The sequence below is a fragment of the Lutra lutra genome, chromosome 4 (assembly GCF_902655055.1).
Source record: "Lutra lutra chromosome 4, mLutLut1.2, whole genome shotgun sequence".
Lineage (NCBI taxonomy): Eukaryota > Metazoa > Chordata > Mammalia > Carnivora > Mustelidae > Lutra > Lutra lutra.
The window spans coordinates 161177697-161197580 of record NC_062281.1 but is presented as its reverse complement, the minus strand read 5'-3'; the positions used below and the strand labels follow the sequence as shown (position 1 = coordinate 161197580).

General features: G+C 46.1%; 1 protein-coding gene across 2 annotated transcripts in view; it reads left to right on the top strand.

Moving 5' to 3' along the window:
* RAD54L (RAD54 like) overlaps positions 1-19884 on the top strand; it is a 31662-nt gene that overhangs the window by 11010 nt on the left and 768 nt on the right. For both annotated transcript variants that reach the window (XM_047726063.1, XM_047726062.1), the window contains 14 exons: positions 143-203; positions 903-1038; positions 1478-1547; positions 1649-1937; positions 2159-2283; positions 9103-9253; positions 13363-13489; positions 14766-14840; positions 14991-15121; positions 15660-15770; positions 15920-16043; positions 16398-16476; positions 16773-16952; positions 19701-19864. In XM_047726063.1, coding sequence (XP_047582019.1) covers positions 143-203; positions 903-1038; positions 1478-1547; positions 1649-1937; positions 2159-2283; positions 9103-9253; positions 13363-13489; positions 14766-14840; positions 14991-15121; positions 15660-15770; positions 15920-16043; positions 16398-16476; positions 16773-16952; positions 19701-19864 — 1823 coding nt within the window. The remainder of the gene's footprint in view (positions 1-142; positions 204-902; positions 1039-1477; positions 1548-1648; positions 1938-2158; positions 2284-9102; positions 9254-13362; positions 13490-14765; positions 14841-14990; positions 15122-15659; positions 15771-15919; positions 16044-16397; positions 16477-16772; positions 16953-19700; positions 19865-19884) is intronic.

The window sequence follows — 19884 nt, the reverse complement described above, 5'->3', positions numbered from 1 at the left end:
ACCGAAGCCAAGAGTCAGACGCTCAACCCACTAAGCCACCCAGGTGCCCCTAGATAGGCATTTTAGACTGCATTTGTAAAAAATATTATCCCATAACATCTTTAATCCGTCCTGAATCCCTGTTTCTTCTCTTTCTTTTTAGGAAGCCTTTATTCGAAGCATTTTGTCAAAGCCTTTTAAAATCCCCATTCCAAATTATCAAGGTAAAAATGGAGACTTTCCTATTTTTTTTTTTAATCAGTCATGTATGAATGTGTCTGAATAATTTAATACCTCTGCTTTTGTTAATACATGCTTACCTTGGAATTGAAGATGCCAGGCTAGTGGTGGCGGTGTGTGGGATGACACTGTAGGGGCCTGCATGAAGGCTGTGTTTGATAGCTTCAGCAAGGCCTGCCATGACTAATGGCCCCTCACTTTGTGGGAGATATGGCAGTGCTTGGGCAGCTCCTGGTGAACCCAGGTGGCTGATGGCCTCTGACAGTCAACCTTAGAAATGAGATGTTACCGAATTCACTCAGACTGCATGAAGCCTGGGCTCTGCGTAGGACATAACATTGTGCTTAAACTGGGGCAGGGCAGGGAAGAGACCAACTCTCAAGAGCTCTGTGTCTTGAAGGGCCCCTTTGGGTTCTAGACCTTTCTAGGATTGACTTGAGATGAACAAGACCTAGCCCTCCAGAAGTTTATAGTTAAATGGGAGAGGTAAAATGGGAAGAACCCTGATCTAAGGCAGACTGGGATAATGGTCAGATAGAAGTATGCAGCTGGGTTTGAAGAGGTTCTGGAAGAGAGAAGGTCATATGCAAGCTTGGGAAAGGTTATGTGAAGGATAGGCCTTTGAGCTGGGCCTGCTGATCTCTTTGATATAGATACTTAGATGACAGATTGTTGGTTTCTAGGTCCTCTGGGCTTTCGGGCATTGGGCGTCAAAAGGGCTGGGGTCCGCCGGGCCCTCCATGACCCCTTGGAAGAAGGTGCCTTGGTTTTGTACGAGCCTCCCCCACTGAGTGCCCATGACCAGCTGAAGCTTGACAAGTATGTACATTGATATTTCTTGAGTAGGTCTGTTAAGTGCACATACCTGGAAGGGCAGAGGACATTTTGGTGTGATTTTTTTCCTTTGGAACTGGCATGTTTTCAGAGTGTGGGCATGACTGCTGCTCCACCATCCAGAGAGTGGGTAGGTAGAGAAGGAGAGGGTGTGGGGAAGAGCTTGTGGGCACGTCTAGTTGATGGAGATTCCTCACCCTTCCTGCCAAGCTTGTTCAGGGGAGCAGAAGGAATTGATGACATAGGGAATCCTCTCCTCACTTTCTAACTCGTGGAGCAAAATGTGCTGTGGTTTGATTATCAGGCCACAAAGGCCCTCCTAGGCATCTGCCTCTGTGGCCTCTGGGTCAGCAGGACACAACTTCCTGGGGGCATACCCTTGCACTTGTCTGAGCTCCATGTTTTCTTTGCTGTGTTTCCTCAGGGAAAAACTCCCTGTCCATGTGGTTGTTGATCCTGTCCTCAGTAAGGTCTTGCGGCCTCATCAGAGAGAGGTAAAGGGAGCTGGGGGGCAAGACATATGGGCTTGGAGGCTGCCACCCTAGGGCAGCAGCAGTGTGAATGCCAAAGTGGTCTGAGTGCTGTTATTCCCCAGGGAGTGAAGTTCCTGTGGGAGTGTGTCACCAGTCGGCGCATCCCAGGCAGCCACGGCTGCATCATGGCTGACGAGATGGGCCTGGGCAAGACGCTGCAGTGCATCACACTGATGTGGACACTTTTGCGCCAGAGTCCAGAGTGCAAACCAGAAATTGACAAGGCAGTGGTGGTGTCACCCTCCAGCCTAGTGAAGAACTGGTACAATGAAGTTGGGAAATGGCTTGGAGGGAGGATCCAACCTCTGGCCATTGACGGAGGCTCTAAGGAAGAGATAGACCAAAAGCTGGGTATGGAGCCTTAACAGTTGGCCATGCTCTTCATACAACTCGCTCCTTTCTTGTGTGTGTGCGCCCTGATGGCCAGCAGGCTGAGGGTAATGAGGGGGTGGAAGAGAATTCCCATGCAAAATAGTGGAAGTAGTCCTTTCCGGGCTACATTAAAGAACTGTCAAACTTTTTTTCTTAAAGATAGTCTAAGATTTTTTCCCTTGATATGTTTCCTGCTGTAGAAGTATTCATGAACCAGCGTGGAGCCCGAGTGCCTTCTCCCATTCTCATCATTTCCTACGAGACGTTCCGCCTTCATGTTGGAGTCCTCCAGAAAGGGAGTGTTGGACTGGTCATATGTGATGAGGTACTTAACTCTCAGCAGTCTGGGTGGTAGAAGAAAGTATTGAAATCTCCTCACTAAGAACTGCCATCCAAGGGCTGTGTCAGTCACTGGGGAATTTTTTTTTTTTTTTTTTTGAGATTTTATATATTCATTTAAGAGAGAAAGAGAGCATTAATGAGATGAGTCGGGGGGCGGGGAAGGGAAGACACCCAACTGACTGAGCCACCCAGGCGCCCCAGTCACTGGGGAATATTAAGGACAGAACTTGTTGCCTTAGAGGATGCAAGTGAGAGGGAGAGCCTTTGACACCAACCTGCCAATAGGGATTAAGCAGTGCTTAGACCTGCAAGGAGGGTGAGGTACTGTGGGCTGCTTGCCAGACAGTATTCTTAGACCAAGGAAAGACTTTGAAGGACGAGAGGGATTTGGATGGCTGGGGAGACACAGTACAGTGTTTAGCAGAATAGGTTCTGGAGTCAGAAACTTTTATTCAAATTCTGGCTCTTCTACTTACCAGTAAAATGATCTTGGACAAGTTTGTTTAAGCACCTGATCCTCTGTTTCTGAGTCAGTAAAGTGGGTTAATCATACTTGTTTCATGGGATTATTGTGAGGAGTAAATGAGGTGAAGAAAGGAAAGCTTTTATCACAGCACTAGTATGTCATTAGACTGGTAATTGTCATAAGACTTCTTTTGTTGTAGTGTGGGGGGATGCAAGTGAACAGAAACACAGAGGTAGGAAAGCCCAGCGTGGACAGTCCATACACCTTAGAGTAGTCTGTGTTGACTCTCTGGGACAAAGGAAAATGGGGTAGTGGTTACTGTTAGCCTTTTCCACCACTATGTGTGAGTGGTGGTAGAGATGCTACTATCTAGAAAGGAATGAGGGTAGCTGGGAACTTCCCGGTATAAAGAATTTTCCCGGTTTTCAGGGTGCTTGGCTACCCTGAGGCTGCTACCATTGTTTGCACCTCTTGGGAAGAGTGAAGGCCACTTTGCACACCCTTGGGGCTTTAGTGCAGAGATGGCTGAAAGTCTTGGTCCCATTTGTCAACTGATTGGCAAGCTTGACTGTGCTATGGGAACTACAGATTAGCTCAGTATCTGAGGGACTTTTGGGAGGTTGCAGAGAAGAAAGGGTTACTTTTGGGATGCCATCCTTGCTAGTTATGATTTATTTCCCAGTTGGGCTTTTGTCCTTAATAAAGAGTCCATCATTGTCAGGCATGGGTACCAACCTGTGACACTTTGATGGGCTGTTCCTTCTGGTAGGAGTAAAGGATTTAGCAGGTTGAGGTGGGTTATATGTGTGATAACCCAAAAAGCTCAGGGCCCTGGCCCATCTAGATTTTCTTCTGCTCTGTAGTGTTTCTTACCTTTTTCATTCCGTCCTGTTTTCTGAGCTAACACTGCAGGCAGGGGCAGGCTGCTTCTTGGGCCACACTGCAGCATCCTGGCCCTCCTTTTTACTCATCTACCTTTTTTTTTTGTCAGCAATTTGTCAATTGTCAGAGACATGAGGAAGCCAGTCCTGAAAGATAGTTCAGTCTATTGTAGGAGGAGTTTGTCAGTCTGTCCTGATCAGACCCTGGAAAGAGAAGATGCCGCCCCAGCCTTTCATGCTCCCAGCACCCACTGTGCTCCCTCCTAGCTGATGCTTCTTCTTCTTCTTTTTTTTTTTTTTAAGATTTTATGTATTTGACAGAGATCACAAGTGGGCATAGAGGGAGGCAGAGAGAGAGGGGGAAGCAGGCTCCCTGCTGAGTAGAGACCCTGATGCGTTGCGGGGCTCTATCCTAGGACCCTGGGATCATGACCTGAGCTGAAGGCAGAGGTTTAACCCACTGAGCCACCCAGGCGCCCCCTAGCTGATGCTTCTTGGTGGCACACAGAAGTGCTGCATAATAACTCTGTGTACAAAATCTTTGATTCTTACAGTAATGTGAGTTAGGGCAAAGTAGAAGACTTGGGGTCAGCCTTGACTCTGCCACTTGTAAACATATTGTGCAGGTGAGACTGCTCAGAAACTCAGTTACTTCTGTAGTGAGTGGATGGCACAGGCTACCTGAAAGGGACACGATCCAGATCAAGAGAGAAGATCTGCGGGAGTATTTTGTAAAGCGTATGACTAGGCAAGGGATTGACATTGTTGTCACCTGATCTCAGTTTTAGAGGTTAGGAGAAGTGTGATGACTTGCCCAGTTGCTCCCTGCTAGGACCTAGTGAGCTGGGACTTGAATCCAGGCCTGAGATTTTAAGACCTGGCTCTTATCCCTTATGGTCTTGGATATAACCCAAAACTTGGTGTAGGAAGCGTGGCTTAGGTATGGGAGGAGTGGCCCTGTGTGCCTTATCCAGACCCATATATGTTCCTTTATAAAATCTAGAACACACAGCAAGTCAGAAGAAACATACTGGGAAGATGCATAAAAAACAAGAATGCTACTCAGGGCTCAAATGTTTCAGAGAGAAAAGTGGCTTTTAATCGTGGTATCGTTTTTTGTTTTTAAAAAGGATAAGTGGAGAACTCTGCCAGAACAGAAATTCAGCAGCAGTTTATTAATAAGAGCTCTGATAGCCTTTCATCTAGCCAAACATTTGATTTGCTGAGTTGCCAGAGTTTGGCTGTTATTTTTATTATTTATTTATTTATTTATTTATTGTTTTAAAGATTTTATTTATGTATTTGACAGAGAGAGATCACAAGTAGGCATTGCAGCAGGCAGAGAGAGACGGGGAAGCAGGCTCCCTGCTAAGCAGAGAGCCCAACTTGGGACTCGATCCCAGGACCCTGAGATCATGACCTGAGCCGAAGGCAGAGGCCTAACCCATTGAGCCACCCAGGCGCCCCTATTTTATTTTATTTTTAAAAAATATTTTACTTATTTATTTGATAGAGACACAGCGAGAGAGGGAATACAAGCAGGGGGGAGTGGGGGAGAGAGAAGCAGGCTTCCTGCTGAGCAAGGAGCCCGACGTGGGGCTCGATCCCAGGATCCTGGGATCATGACCTGAGTTGAAGGCAGACATGTAACAACTGAGCCACCCAGGCGCCGCTTATTTTTATTTTTTATTTTTATTTTTTTTTTAAGATTTTATTTATTTATTTGACAGAGAGAAATCACAAGTAGGCAGAGAGGCAGGCAGAGAGGCAGGCAGAGAGAGAGGAGGAAGCAGGCTCCCCGCCGAGCCGAAAGCCCGACGTGGGGCTCGAACCCAGGACCCGGGATCATGACCCGAGCCGAAGGCAGCGGCTCAACCCACTGAGCCCCCCAGGCACCCATTATTTTTATTTTTTTTAAATATTTTATTTTGGGGGTGCCTGGGTGGCTCAGTCATTGGGCATCTGCCTTTGGTGCTGGTCATGATCCCAGGGACCTGGGATTGAGCCCTGTGTAGGGCTCCCTGATTTGCTCCCTGATTCTCCTTTTCCCACTCCCCCTGCTTGTATTCCCTCTCTCTCTCTCTCTCTCTCTGTTAAATAAGTAAAATCTTTAATTTAAAAAAAAGATTTTATTTTTGGGGCGCCTGGGTGGCTCATTCGTTAAGCATCTGCCTTTGGCTTAGGTAATGATCCCGTGTCTTGGGATCAAACTCCGTGTCGGGCTCCCTGCTTGGTGGGAAGCCTGCTTCTCCCTCACCCACTCCCCTTGCTTGTGTTCCCTCTCTCTCTGTCTAATAAATAAATAAAATCTTTAAAAAAAAAAAAATTTTTTTTTAAAGACTTTATTTATTTGACAGATCACATGTAGGCAGAGAGGCAGGCAAAGAGAGAGGAGGAAGCAGGCTCCTTGCTGAGCAGAGAGCCCGATGTGAGGCTCGATCCCACGACCCTGGGATCATGACCCGAGCTGAAGGCAGAGGCTTTAACCCACTGAGCCACCCAGGCGCCCCTAAAAAAATTACAAAATAAAAAGATTTTATTTTTAGGGCACCTGGGTGGCTCAGTCAGTTGAGTATCTGACTCTTGATCTCAGCTCAGGTCTTGATCTCAGGGTCATGAGTTTGGGCTCTGCACTGAGTACGGAGCCTACTTGAAAAAAAAAGAAAGGTAATAGATTTTATTTTATTTTATTATTTTATTATTTTTTATTTTTTTTTTTAAGATTTTATTTATTTATTTGACAGAGAGAGATCACAGTAGACAGAGAGGCAGGCAGAGAGAGCCATGCTCTCTGAGCAGAGAGCCCCATGCGGGACTCGATCCCATGACCCTGAGATCATGACCTGAGCCGAAGGCAGCAGCTTAACCCACTGAGCCACCCAGGTGCCCCTAGATTTTATTTTTAAACAATCTCTACACCTAGCTGGGGCTCAAACTCATGACCCTGAGATCAAGAGTAACATACTCTTCTGACTGAACCAGCCAGACACCCCAGAGAGTTTGGGTTTTAGGTCTCTGGATGATGGTGGGAGGAGGTAGGTCTGGAGACCGGGTATTCCTACAGGGAGCTGGGATTGACTTTCCCTTCCACAGAGACCCACAGGGATATTGTGTTAACTCAGCTCATTTATTAGATTATTTATTAAGTGCCTGTTATGTGTCAGGTCCTGGGGGTCCCATGATGCCTGTCCTCAGGGAGCTTCAGTTGAGAGGGACCCAATTGTTGACACCTATATCCGCAGGGTCTTTTAGGTAATTTTCTCAAAAGTTTCATTTCCCTCGTGGGCTCCAGAGTCACAGCCTTCTCTGTTTCAGGGCTGGACCTTGGAGCCTCTAGTCATTTTTTTATCTCTTTATTTGTTTTGGATGTCTTAAAAATTATTTTTAAATTAAGATGTAATTGACGTATAACCATGGTATTAGTTTTAGGTATACAGCATCCAGGCATTTTTAAAGTTGAAAATTCTAGGTCTAATTCTTTAATAGCAATGGTGGTTATTCGTTCATTTCATTCAACCAACATTTACTGAGCAGTTCTTTGTGTGGGGCACTGTCCTCTGCACCAAGTTATATAAAGGCAAGTCTGACATGGTCTCTGCCTTAAGAAGTTCTTGTCTAGCTGAGGAGATTAAGTATAGTAGAGTGTGATTAGTATTCTAGTATATATAGTGGTACATGAATTGCAGGGTAGTACAGTGCCCAGACTTTGGAAGCACATAGACCTGAGTTCAAATCCTAGTTCTGGGGGCCCTTGGGTGGCTCAGTCAGTTAGGTGGCTACCTTCAGCTCGGGTCATGATCCCAGGGTCCTGGGATAGAGCCCCACATCAGGCTCCCTGCTTAGTGGAGAGCCTGCTTCTCCCTCTCCCTCTGCCTGCTGCTCTGCCTACTTGTGCTCTCTCTCTGTCTCTGTCAAATAGAAAAATAAAATCTTAAAAAAAAAATTCTAGTTCTCCTACTTTCTTTTTTTTTTTTTTTTTTAAAGATTTTATTTGTTTATTTGACAGAGAGAGATCACAAGCAGACAGGCAGGCAGAGAGAGAGAGAGAGAGAGAGAGAGAGGGAAGCAGGCTCCCTGCTGAGCAGAGAGCCCGAAGCGGGACTCGATCCCAGGACCCTGAGATCATGACCTGAGCTGAAGGCAGCGGCTTAACCCACTGAGTCACCCAGGCGCCCCTAGTTCTCCTACTTTCTACTAGTGTGATTTAGGATAACTGTTCACCTCTCCGAACTTCATTTTCTCTAAAATTCCCACTTAGTTGATTGCTCTCTGGATTACAGAAGAGACTATAGGGAAGTGTTTCTTATTAGTACAGTGCCTGGCACTTTGAAAAGATTCAGTAAACAGCTATTATGTTACAGGGTGCCACAGGAGTGTGGAAGTGGGAGAGACTGACAGCCTGTGGTCATTGAGGAAGGCTTTGCATAGGAGGTGACATCTGAGGAATTTGCCTGTGGGAGAGAATTATGGGCAGAGGAATGACATGGGCAGAGACGCCTAAGGAAATCCAGCATTAGGAGTGCGAAGGAGTTATAACTTCTTGGACTAAGACAAGCTGTGGAGACTTGTCAGAGAAGTTACCTGGGGCCTTATTGAGAAGTGCTAAACTAATGAGCTTGGACTTGTTTCTGGAGGCAGGAGGGTCAGTGGAGGTTCTGTGTCTGATTGCATAGCACAGCACAAGGCTGACCAGAGGGGGAGCATGCTGACTTGTTTGTTCATTCATTCACGGGTGTTTGCATTTTGAATGCCTTGCCCAGTATGGACCAAAATGGGGACTTCAGGTAGAAGGGGCACAGGCCTGATCTTGCCCGTGTGGTTCTTGAGGAAAGCGGGAGGACCATAGGGTCCTTTACAACTTTCTTGAAAAAGCTTTAAAAAAATGGTGTGTATGGAGTGGTGAGTGACAGGGAGAATAGGGATTGGGGAACAGATGCAAAAGGAAGCAAAGAGAGGCTCTTCAGGTGTATGAGCTGTGGATTCTGCAGGGTGAGGGAAGGATGAGGCTGGGCTAAGTCCCTTTAGCTCTGACAGCCTAGACATGGCCTCTACACCAATCCAGAAGGCATCTGGCTCAGTAGGTTCTGGGCTGGTTGGGCTGATGGGGAGGAAGGATTCCCTGAAAACATGGGTCTAGAATAAGGTTGAATGTCTCTGAAGAGGGTAAGCAGAGTGCTAAGGCTCTGAAGGTTGGGGCAGGGAAAAGGAAGGGAGGTAACGGAATCCAGGGAATCCTTGCTTTATGAATGTAGCACTGATGGTCTGGAAACTAAAGATCTGACTGTTTTCCCTAAGAAGCAGGTCAATTCTCCCTCTTGCTGTGCCCTGCTTGGTTCCCAAGGCCCCAGGACCTGTAATGTTTATGATTCCTCTTTTCCTATCTACACAAAACTAATGCTATCATTAGGGATGCCACATCATGCCCAGGCCTAAGTGAGAATTAATTTCCTTGCAGGGACACAGACTTAAGAACTCTGAGAATCAGACATACCAGGCATTGGACAGCTTGAACACCAGCCGGCGGGTGCTTATCTCCGGGACTCCCATCCAGAATGATCTCCTTGAGTATTTCAGCTTGGTACATTTTGTTAATTCAGGCATTCTGGGTAAGAAACCAGCCTTTTCTGCTACATTGGAGAGGAGCCTTGCTTTGGCCTTGGGAGTGTAACTCTAGCTGAAGAGAGAAAGGGGAGAATGCTACTTATATGTAGGTCACTAGGCACTCTTGGAGGAAGACTCCTTTTGTCAGGGAGTAGCTTAGCCATTGGAGAACTTGTTTCTACTGAACAACTCAGCAGGGCCCACACCTGCCAGTTTTCCTACCACAGAGGTGGTAGGGCTATGCATGATGTGTCACTATGAGCTGGGCATGGAAATACTACCTCTAGGCATTTTGCTCATCACATCCTAGCTGCCTCGCAAGAGCTTTGGCCTAAGAGCAGACTGTCGTGGGCAGTTTTTGTTTCTAAACTACTTGTTAATGTGCAATTCAGTGTCATTAAATGTGCTTACATTGTTGTGCAACCATCACTACTGTCCATCTCCAGAACTTTTTTATGTTGCAGATCTGAACCTCTGCCCATTAAACAATAACTCCCCCTGTCCCATTCCCCTCAGCCTCTGGCAACCACAGGTGGGTGGTTCTAGCACATAAGTATCTGTGGGAGGGTTTGCTAGTGCCACCCCAACTTGTCAGTGCTCAGGAAGATAACTTTAGTCAAGAACCAGCTAAGCAGCAAGATTTTCATAAAGCGAACACATTTGTGTAACCACTATCAGATCAATTACTGCCACCATATCTGTGGCACCCCTTCTTTTTTTTTTGTTTTGTTTGTTTTTAATTTTATTAGAGAGCACACAGGTGGGGAGGGGGGAGAGGGAGAGAGAAGCAGACGAGCGCAAGCCCAGTGTGGAGCTTGATCCTACAACCCTGATATTGTGACCCAAGCCAAAATCAGGAGTCAGATGCTCAACAAACAGCCACCCAAGCGCCCCTAGCAGCATGCGCGCCCCCCCCTTTTTTAAGATTTTATTTATTTATTTGACAGAAACACAGTGAGAGAGGGAACACAAGCAGGGGGAGTGGGAGAGGGCGAGGCAGGCTTCCTGCCGAGCAGGGAGCCTGATGCAGGACTTGATCGCAGGACCCTGGGATCATGACCTGAGCCAAAGGCAGGTGCTTAACGACTGAGCCACCCAGGCACCCTGCAGCACCCCCTTCTCATCACTGTTCTCTCCTTTTCCCCCAGAAGTAAACACTCTTCTGAAACTCGAGATTGTTTTGTTGTTGTTGTTTTTAAGATTTTTTATTTATTTATTTGACAGAGATCACAAGTAGGCAGAGAGACAGGCAGAGAGAGAGGGGGGAAGCAGGCTCCCGGCTGAGCAGAGAGCCCGATGTGGGGCTCGATCCCAGGACTCTGGGATCATGACCTGAGCTGAAAGCAGAGGCTTTAACCCACTGAGCCACTCAGGCGCCCCTCAAGAGTGGTTTTTGCCTATTTTTTACTATATAGTAGTATATTCCTAATACAATATTCCTAATACAGTATATATTCCTTGACATCTGGTTTCTTTCTTTTTTTTTTTTTCAACATTATGTTTATGAGATTCATCCATGTGGTTGCTCATGGCAGTAGTTTGTTTTCTTCTTTGTATACTATTCCTTTTTTTTTCTTCTTTTTTTTTTTTTTAAAGATTTTATTTATTTATTTATTTGACAGAGAGAGAGATCACAAGTAGACGGAGAGGAAGGCAGAGAGAGAGAGAGAGAGGGAAGCAGGCTTCCCGCTGAGCAGAGAGCCCGATGCGGGACTCGATCCCAGGACCCTGAGATCATGACCCGAGCCGAAGGCAGCGGCTTAACCCACTGAGCCACCCAGGCGCCCCTCCTTTTTTTTTCTTCTTAAGAGAGGTAGAGAAAGAGGGAAGCATAAGGGCAGAGGGAGATGGGGAGAGAAAATCTTAGGTTCTACGCCCAGCATGGGCCCAATGCTGGGCTCCATCCCACATCCCTGAGATCACCACCCGAGCTGCAATCAAGAGTTGGATGCTTAACCCAGCTGAGCCACCCATGTGCCCCAGTGCTATTCCATGTTCATAAATATACCAGAATTTATTTATCTGTTCTGTTAACGGACAGTTGAGTTTCCAGTTTTTATTCTTTTGAGCAATGATGCTGTGAACATTCTTGTATGTCTTTACTTGAGCATGGTGTGCATTTCTCTTGTGTAAATACACATTCTCTGTCCTACAGGTAGAATTGCTGGGTGATATGTTATGCATGTGTTCAGCTCTAGTAGATAACGATTGTGCTAGTAATTCCAGTGTTGCTCCATCAGAGGTCAGCACATTTTTTCTTAAGGGGCTAGATAGTATTTTAGACTTTCAGGCCACACTGTCTCTAAGTACTCAGCTCTGCTACTGTAGCATGGAAGCAGTCATTGAATGTAAATGAGTGGGCATGGTTGTGGTTTTTTTTTTTTTTTTTTAAAGATTTTATTTATTTATTTGAGAGAGAGACAGTGAGAGAGAGCATGAGCGAGGAGAAGGTCAGAGGGAGAAGCAGACTCCCCGTGGAGCTGGGAGCCCGATGCGGACTCGATCCCGGGACTCCGGGATCATGACCTGAGCCAAAGGCAGTCATCCAACCAACTGAGCCACCCAGGCGTCCCGGCATGGTTGTGTTTTAATAAAACTTTATTTATAGAAACAGGTGCCTGGCCCATGCTGTAGTTTGCTGACCTCTGCTCTGTATCATCACCGATATTTATCTTAAGAGAAATCTTTAATTTTAGTCACTTTTCAAAAAAAGATTTTATTTATTTATTTGTGAGAGAGCTCGAGTGGGGAGGAGAGGATGAAGCAGGCTCCCACTGAGCAAGAAGCCCGATATGGGGTTTGATCCTAGGACCCTGGGATCATGACCTGGGCTGAAGGCAGCAGCTTAACTGACTGAGCCACCCAGGCTCCCCTAAAATTTTACTCATTTTGGTGGCATTTGCCTAATGTTGAATAAAGCTGAACACCTTTTAATATGTTTATTGGCCATTTGAGATCCTCGTTTGTGAGATGTCGGACTTTTTTTTATTCCTGGCCAAAAGAAAACCCTATACCCATTAGGCAGTCACTCCCTATTTCTCCTTACCTTCAAACTCTGATAACCACCAGTCTGTTTTCTCTCTCTATGGACTTGCCTATTCTGGACATTTCATATAAATGGAATCATACAATATGTGACCTTTGTGTTTGCCTTTTTTACTAAGTACAGTGTTTTGTCCGCCCTGTGGCATGTATCTGTACTTCATTATGCTGAGACATGCTGCTTCATCTCCTAGAAGCAGCATATAGATGGGCCTTAAAAAAAAATCCGGTCTGACAATTGTATTGTCTTTTTAATTGGATTACTTGGTCCACTTATATTTGATGTAATTAGTTATATATTTGAGTTTTAATCTGTCTATGTGACCTTTCAAGTCCCCACTTGCTTTGGTAGCTCTCTGATCCATTCAAACAGATATTGCCTATAATTTGTCTAGCTTTGTTCTTGACAGGAAGGTGATCTGAAACAAAGTAGTCTGCCTCTATTGGCAGTGGGCTAATCATTCCTTTTTTACATTTTTTTTTAAAGATTTTATTTATTTATTTGACAGAGATCACAAGTAGGCAGAGAGGCAGGCGGAGAGAGAGGAGGGAGCAGGCTCCCTGCTGAGCAGAGAGCCCGATGCAGGGCTCTATCCCAGGACCCTGGGATCATGACCTGAGCCGAAGGTACAGGCTTTAACCCACTGAGTCACCCAGGTGCCCCTCTTTTTTTTTTTAATTAAAAAAATTTTAATACAGTTCAAATCAGTGTGCCAGGTTCATTTCAGCTCCTTCACTGCCAAACCTGGGAGCTGGGATTGCTTTAGTTTCTCTGCCTTCTCTTTGTGATGACCAAGGTTAAAAGTATCTGCTGGGTCAAACTCTAAACTTCACATTATCCCTACGTTTCTTGATCTTGACAGATTTAGCATCCTTTTGCCAGGCTGTAAGCGGCAAGTCCTTCATTTCTTCAGTTTTTTGCAGCATGGCTATCAGGGGCCCCCGGAGGAGCATGTGGCTGGCACAGCAAGTGACTAGAAGCGAGGACAGTAAAGAGTGAGACTCCCCCCCGCCCCCCCCCCTTTTTTTTACATTCTTTAGTGCTTTAATTTTCCCTTCTGTCTTGTTTTAGGAACTGCCCATGAGTTCAAGAAGCATTTTGAGTTGCCAATTTTGAAGGGTCGAGATGCAGCTGCCAGTGAGGCGGAGAGACGGCTAGGAGAGGAGCGGCTGCGGGAGCTCACCAGCATTGTGAATAGGTAGTGGTAGGGCAGGGGGCTGGGCTGGGCAGCAGCACCTTTCTTCAGGATTTTCTCCCAAGTTAGGCCATCAGAATTGCCTCCTAAACCATCCTTTGGGGCCTAATGTCTAATCTAATCCTTTGGGGCCATGGCCTACAAAGGCTAGGATTCTAGGGAGTGGGACCTGTGTCCTTTCCAGAGCCACTGAATAAATGGAGGTGTCTCGCAGGTCAGGTCCCTGCTTTCTTCCTGGCCAGGGCCCTGTAATCTGTTTTTGGGCTGCTTTGCACCTTATTGAGGAAGCTCTTTTCTGATGTTGCCAGACTCCCTGAGCAAAATATGCCTTGGAGCATTGTTAGTACTTCAGACACTTTCTGTCAGTTAATCTCAGAGCTAAAGCACCAGGCTTCCCGTCTCAGGCCCCATAGCCTACTCTGACAGGTAGAAATAGATCTGAAAGATAGGTGTGGTTCCCAGACTAAGAGGGCTTTTCCATAGGGCCTGCATAGGGGACAAGTACATTTGGGACTACTCTGTTGTAGATAATACACTTGATGATTTATATCCTGGAGTCCTGCCCCCTCCTCTTCCCAATTTTTTTTAGATGGTAGGAAGGAGAATACTGTGTTTTAGGTACTACTCCTAGTTCTCAGGAGCTACTCCCTAGGTGCCTGATCCCTGTCCATCCTGGTCTGCCAGGAGGTATGAGCTTAATTTCACTGAACCTTGGACCATGTGGTATTTGCGCAAGTATAAGCAGAAACTCCCCTAAGGACTTAGTGGTTTGCAGCTTGCTTTCCCTGTCTGAACACCAGGCTCAATGGGGAAGTCTTGACCTTCTCTTGAGGACCAGCTAAACTTTTGAAGAGGAAGACAAAGCATTGTCAAAAAGCTAGATTGTTTGAAAGGGTCTTTGTTCCATGACTGAGACCCTCATAAAGATATATTTGCCATAGGGCTGATGGGTGTCTGACATTTGATACTACAGAAGAGAGATAGTCTTTTGGATTGTTTGGGTGGTGGCTTTTTTTTTTTTTTTTAAAGATTTTATTTATTTATTTGACAGAAATCACAAGCAGGCAGAGAGGCAGGCAGAGAGAGAGGAGGAAGCAGGCTCCCTGCTGAGCAGAAAGCCCGATGCGGGGCTTGAACCCAGGACTTGGGATCATGACCTGAGCCGAAGGCAGCGGCTTAACCCACTGAGCCACCCAGGCGCCCCATGGGTGGTGGCTTTTATTCCAGTAGCTAGCACAGCATTTTTCCCAGCCTCTTGCCTTTTTACCTGTCTCCCCAGGTGTCTGATACGGAGGACATCTGATATCCTGTCTAAATACCTGCCTGTGAAGATGGAGCAGGTGGTTTGTTGTAGGTACGGAGCTCAACTGAGGGGTGTAGAGTGAGTGTGGTAAGAAAGAAAAAAAAAGCTCAGCCCGTGAGGCATGGCTGGGCTCTCACAGTGTCTTCAGGGCAGAAGTATGGTCCACAGCCTTTCCCACTGACCCAGCTGCCTTTTTTTCAGGCTGACACCCCTTCAGACTGAATTGTACAAGAGGTTTCTGAGACAAGCCAAGCCAGCCGAAGAGTTGCGTGAGGGCAAGATGACTGTATCTTCTCTTTCTTCCATCACCTTACTAAAGAAACTTTGTAATCGTGAGTTGGGTCCATGTCCTGGGGTCCTCTGAGAGAGTAAGCAAGGCAAGGGTAGGTTCCGGTATGGTCCAGACACCTTCCAGACTTGTCTAGAGTCCTCATAAAGGCCACATGTGATTCTAGCCCTCCCTGAGGTATGAACCCTACATTGTGTACTCTGTAAACCAGACCCTTTGTTTTGAAAAGTTTGGCTTATTCCCTGCCCAGCCCATACTCAATGCTTGTGGTATATGGGACTCTGTGTGAGTATGTGCACACACATATGTGCAAATAAAATGTTGGACAGGAGGAAAAATAACAAACCTTGCCCTCTCTGGTATAGTTCCCTTTTTGTTGGGAGAGCACACTAGTGAGCAATATGGTCCCAGATGGAACTGACTAAGATACTGGGATTTGGGGCCAAGCAAGTCTGGTGCTGAGGAAGGTCTTGCTGGGTAGGTTTCTAGAGGGGGTTCCAATGAGCACTGAAGTGGAAACTTCCGAAAGCACTATAGCTGGCATTTTGCATTTTGCTTGTGGGTTGTCCCTCCGCCCCCAGATCCAGCTCTAATCTATGACAAGTGTGTGGAAGAGGAGGATGGCTTTGAAGGTGCTTTGGAAATATTTCCCCCTGGTTATAGCTCCAAGGCTCTAGAGCCCCAGCTGTCAGGTAAGCTAGTCTTTGCGTTCCTCTGAGAGGAGGAGTGGGAGATTGTCTCTGTGCTATATGTATCCTTGTCTCAAGGTATGGTATCAGGAGTAAGACTCCTGGGGCATAGGGATGGCCTGCTGGGGGCTAATAGTTGCTGATTTCTCCAGGTAAGATGCTGGTCCTTGATTACATTCTGGCAGTGACCCGAAGCCGCAGCAGTGACAAAGTGGTGTTGGTGTCCAATTACACTCAGACACTGGATCTCTTCGAGAAGCTCTGCCGGGCCCGAAGGTAGGGAAGGGCCTCATCAGTTTGCCAAAGCAGTGTCTCCCCGACCGTCCTGCTACGCAGAGTAGGTGTTCTGACTGGTGCATATGGGCCAAGACACGGGTATGGTAGGGGCTTCCCAGAAAATATCTGTTCTCTTATTGTTGTGATGGTCCCAGCTCCATCTCTAAGCAGAATAGCCCCTGGTCCTGCCCCAGGTACTTCCAGAGGACAGAGCTCTGGCCTCTAGCTCCCTGCCCATCCCTTTGTGAATTTTGGGCCTCAGGCTGTAGATGAGTAGCCTCAAGCATGGTTCAGTTCCTTTGGTAGCAGGACTCTGCTTCCTTTTTGGGTTTTGATCTTTGGATTCCCCTTCAGGTACTTATATGTCCGCTTGGATGGCACAATGTCCATTAAGAAGCGAGCCAAGGTCGTGGAGCGCTTTAACAATCCGTCGGTAAATACACAGCCCCTGTTCCTACACTACCAATGCAGTAACACCGGAATCAAGGGGCGGTAGAGAAACTATAAGGGTGCTCTTTTTTAGGGTCTTTTTTTCTCCCCCTTTTCGGGTGAGTGTGGTGGGGTTCGGCAAGTTAGTGATGGCTGGGCTGGGAAATTGGCAAGCAGACAAATTGGTGGTCCTTACAGCATGAGAGTACAGATGTGTGAGAGAGAACAGTCTGCTGGACTGAATAGGATTCCAGTTCAGGCTGTAAGAGGTTCTTTTTCTTCTGCTTCCTCTCTTTCCAGAGCCCTGACTTTGTCTTCATGCTAAGCAGCAAAGCTGGTGGCTGTGGCCTCAATCTCATCGGGGCTAACCGACTGGTCATGTTTGACCCTGACTGGAACCCGGCCAATGATGAACAAGCCATGGCCCGGGTCTGGCGTGACGGTCAAAAGAAGACATGCTATATCTATCGCCTGCTGTCTGTAAGGATGGTGACAGTGGTCATAGTAGGGGTGGGTCATGGAAGAAGACCTTCAGGACCATCTTGGGTTATCAGTACCTCCCGTTGGCCCCTCTGCCTCTCGCAGTGGCCAGGCTACGCAGCTTAGCCAGAGCCCTTTATTCTGTTCTTTCTTCCTCTCTCCACCCCATTCCTTCAAAACCTTTACTATGCCATCTGGATACCTGTTCAATGGTTAACAAACTCTCCTGTGATCACCTTCCTTTCCCAGGACACCTGCTTTGCCTCATGCCTGATTTCTGCCATGCCACTTGCCTTGTAATCTTCTCACATTCCATGTGTCCCATGGGGCTAAGAGGTATTGGCATTCTCCAAGTTCTCAGTCATCATTCAGACCATCCACATTATAGTTCTCTTTTAAAGCTCATGTTATCTCACTTGACTACTTTTTTTCCTTGTTAACACTCCTTTATTCTATGCCATTTTCCTAATTCATTGATAACTTTGGATACCAGTGCAGTCTTCATTTTTCCCCTAGATCATCTTGACTTCAGGGACCATGCAGTTCTCTAAGCACTCTGGCCTTCATGTTTCCTTGACCTCCTAATGAGCTCTTTAACTCCCTCTCATTTAATTACTCCCAGGGCCACACTCCAGAACTTTAATAGTGCCAAAACTATACATAGTTCCAAACATTAATAGCTATCTTTCTAGTCTCACTTCCTGTCCTTCCAGCTTTCTCATACTTCCTACATCTGCTTCAAACTAATGTCCCTAGTACCCCACCTCCCCCCAGTCTGGCTCGACTTTTCTTTCTGTTTGGTCTGATTCTTACTGTGTATTCTTTCAGCCACTCTTTCCATAAAATCTTCTCCACTTGGATCATTACAACTATTTTCAGGTTCTGCATCACGTACAATTTGCAGGTATAGATCAGAACTAGCACAAATTCACATATTCCATTTTGGACTGGACCATATCACTGCTAACCTTCACCACTTCTCTCAAGTTTCTTACCTAACCCTGTCTATCATTCTTTTTGCAGAGATCTTATCTTCTACTTCAAAGAGAAAACGTAGGCTACCGGGCTTGACTTTTTTAGCCTCTCTTTTGTAAATCTCTATACCTGGCTCTTCTCTTTCCATCTCAGAGGAAGATCATTTCCTTCTTTTTTGGGGCTCATCATTCTAGCTTTGCCCCAGACTCTTTCCTTTCCTTTCTTAGTTGATTAATTTCTCCTTTATTTCCCTGGGTCTACAAACATGCTCAAGTAGCTCTCATCTGAAAACAGTTTCTTAAGCCTCCATTCAATTGTAGCTACTACTTTGGGTTACTTTCCATTCATTCATAGTCACATTTTTCCAAAGCTAACATTACAAACTACAAATTAACTTCAGTTCCTCATCTTCTACTCACTCATCAGACCATTTATGCCACCGAACCTGTTTTTGAATGTACTACTGGCTTCCTAATTGCCAAAACAAGAAACTCTTGTTTTTTTTCCTGTGACTCTGACACTGTTTACCACTAATCCTTAAAATTCTATTCTCTCGAGAAATTCCACTCTGGTTTTCCCTCCTCTTGTGATTACATACACTCATTATATTGGCAAATCTCTAAATTTTTAGCCTGGATCTCTTACCTGAGTTCTAGTCCTGTTTTTCCATTACCTGTTGTACAATTCCATTTGCCTGTTTTATGAACACTTTGGATATATGGTGGACTAAATTCATTTTCTTTCTGAATTCTGTCATTTAATGGCTCCATTATCCAACCAACCCAAACCTGGGTATCATCCTACTGGACCATTCTGTTTCCTAAAAACAAATTGTTATTTTTACTTTCTGGAAATTTCTTTAACTTCCTCTCTGTCCCATGCTAAGGTCACAGTCCCCTCTCACTTGGATATTGCAGCAGCTTCCTAATTCTTTACCTTTGGTCTTAATCTCTTCTTCATATACTGCTTCCAGAATAAACTTGGCGAAAATTCTGATTTTGCTTTTCATCACTTGCAGGACAATGCCAAGCTCTTTCAGCCTGGCATCCATTATTTCTCCAGTATGACCTCTGCTGACTCTCAATCCCAGCTTGAGATTCCCACTCTGCATTCCCACTGTCCCCCAGACAGGCTCAAATTCTCACTCTTCTAGTAGGCCAGGCTTATTCCTTTGTTCCTATGTGGGACCTAGGAGCTTTCCCTTCTCTCTTTCCTTGTAGGCCATCTATTCATGTTTTAAAATTCAACTTGAGGATAATCTTTCAAGCTTCCCAACATTCCTCTCTACTACCATCCCTCTTTTGGACCCTTGGGTATCCTATACAGGTTTTTATTATTGTACCAATTAGTTTTTGTCTCTCCCACTAGCCTGTGAGCTCAAGAATAGGGATTATATTTGATTCTTCTTTGTATCCTCATGCACAGGGCCTGGCCTAGGATACCTTAATGATATTTATTGAGTGAGAGAGACCTGGGCTTGCTGTGGAGCTCTGGTGAAGCTGCTGCAAACCTCAGCTCACTCTGAAGGAATTTAGCCAGGCCATGAAATCCTCCATTTGTACAGAAAATATCCTGGGTGAGCAGACATGTACGAGTCATGTTCTCAAGAAATAGACTGGGAAAATGGGCTCAGCTAAGCAGATGTGTGGCTGTAGGATTTTGGGTTTTCTTTTATTTCTCCTTCTCTTGGGTGGCTATAGTTTCAACTCCTGGGTTTTCCTGCCCCATGTTTGGAGATGACTTAGCCATGTACCCCGGGTCTCTGCACCCCAGGCCGGAACCATTGAGGAGAAGATCTTTCAGCGCCAGAGCCACAAGAAGGCACTGAGCAGCTGTGTGGTGGATGAGGAGCAGGACGTGGAGCGGCACTTCTCTCTGGGCGAGTTGAAGGAGCTGTTTACTCTCGATGAGGCTAGCCTTAGTGACACTCATGACAGGTGCGTGGAGTGCCCTTACT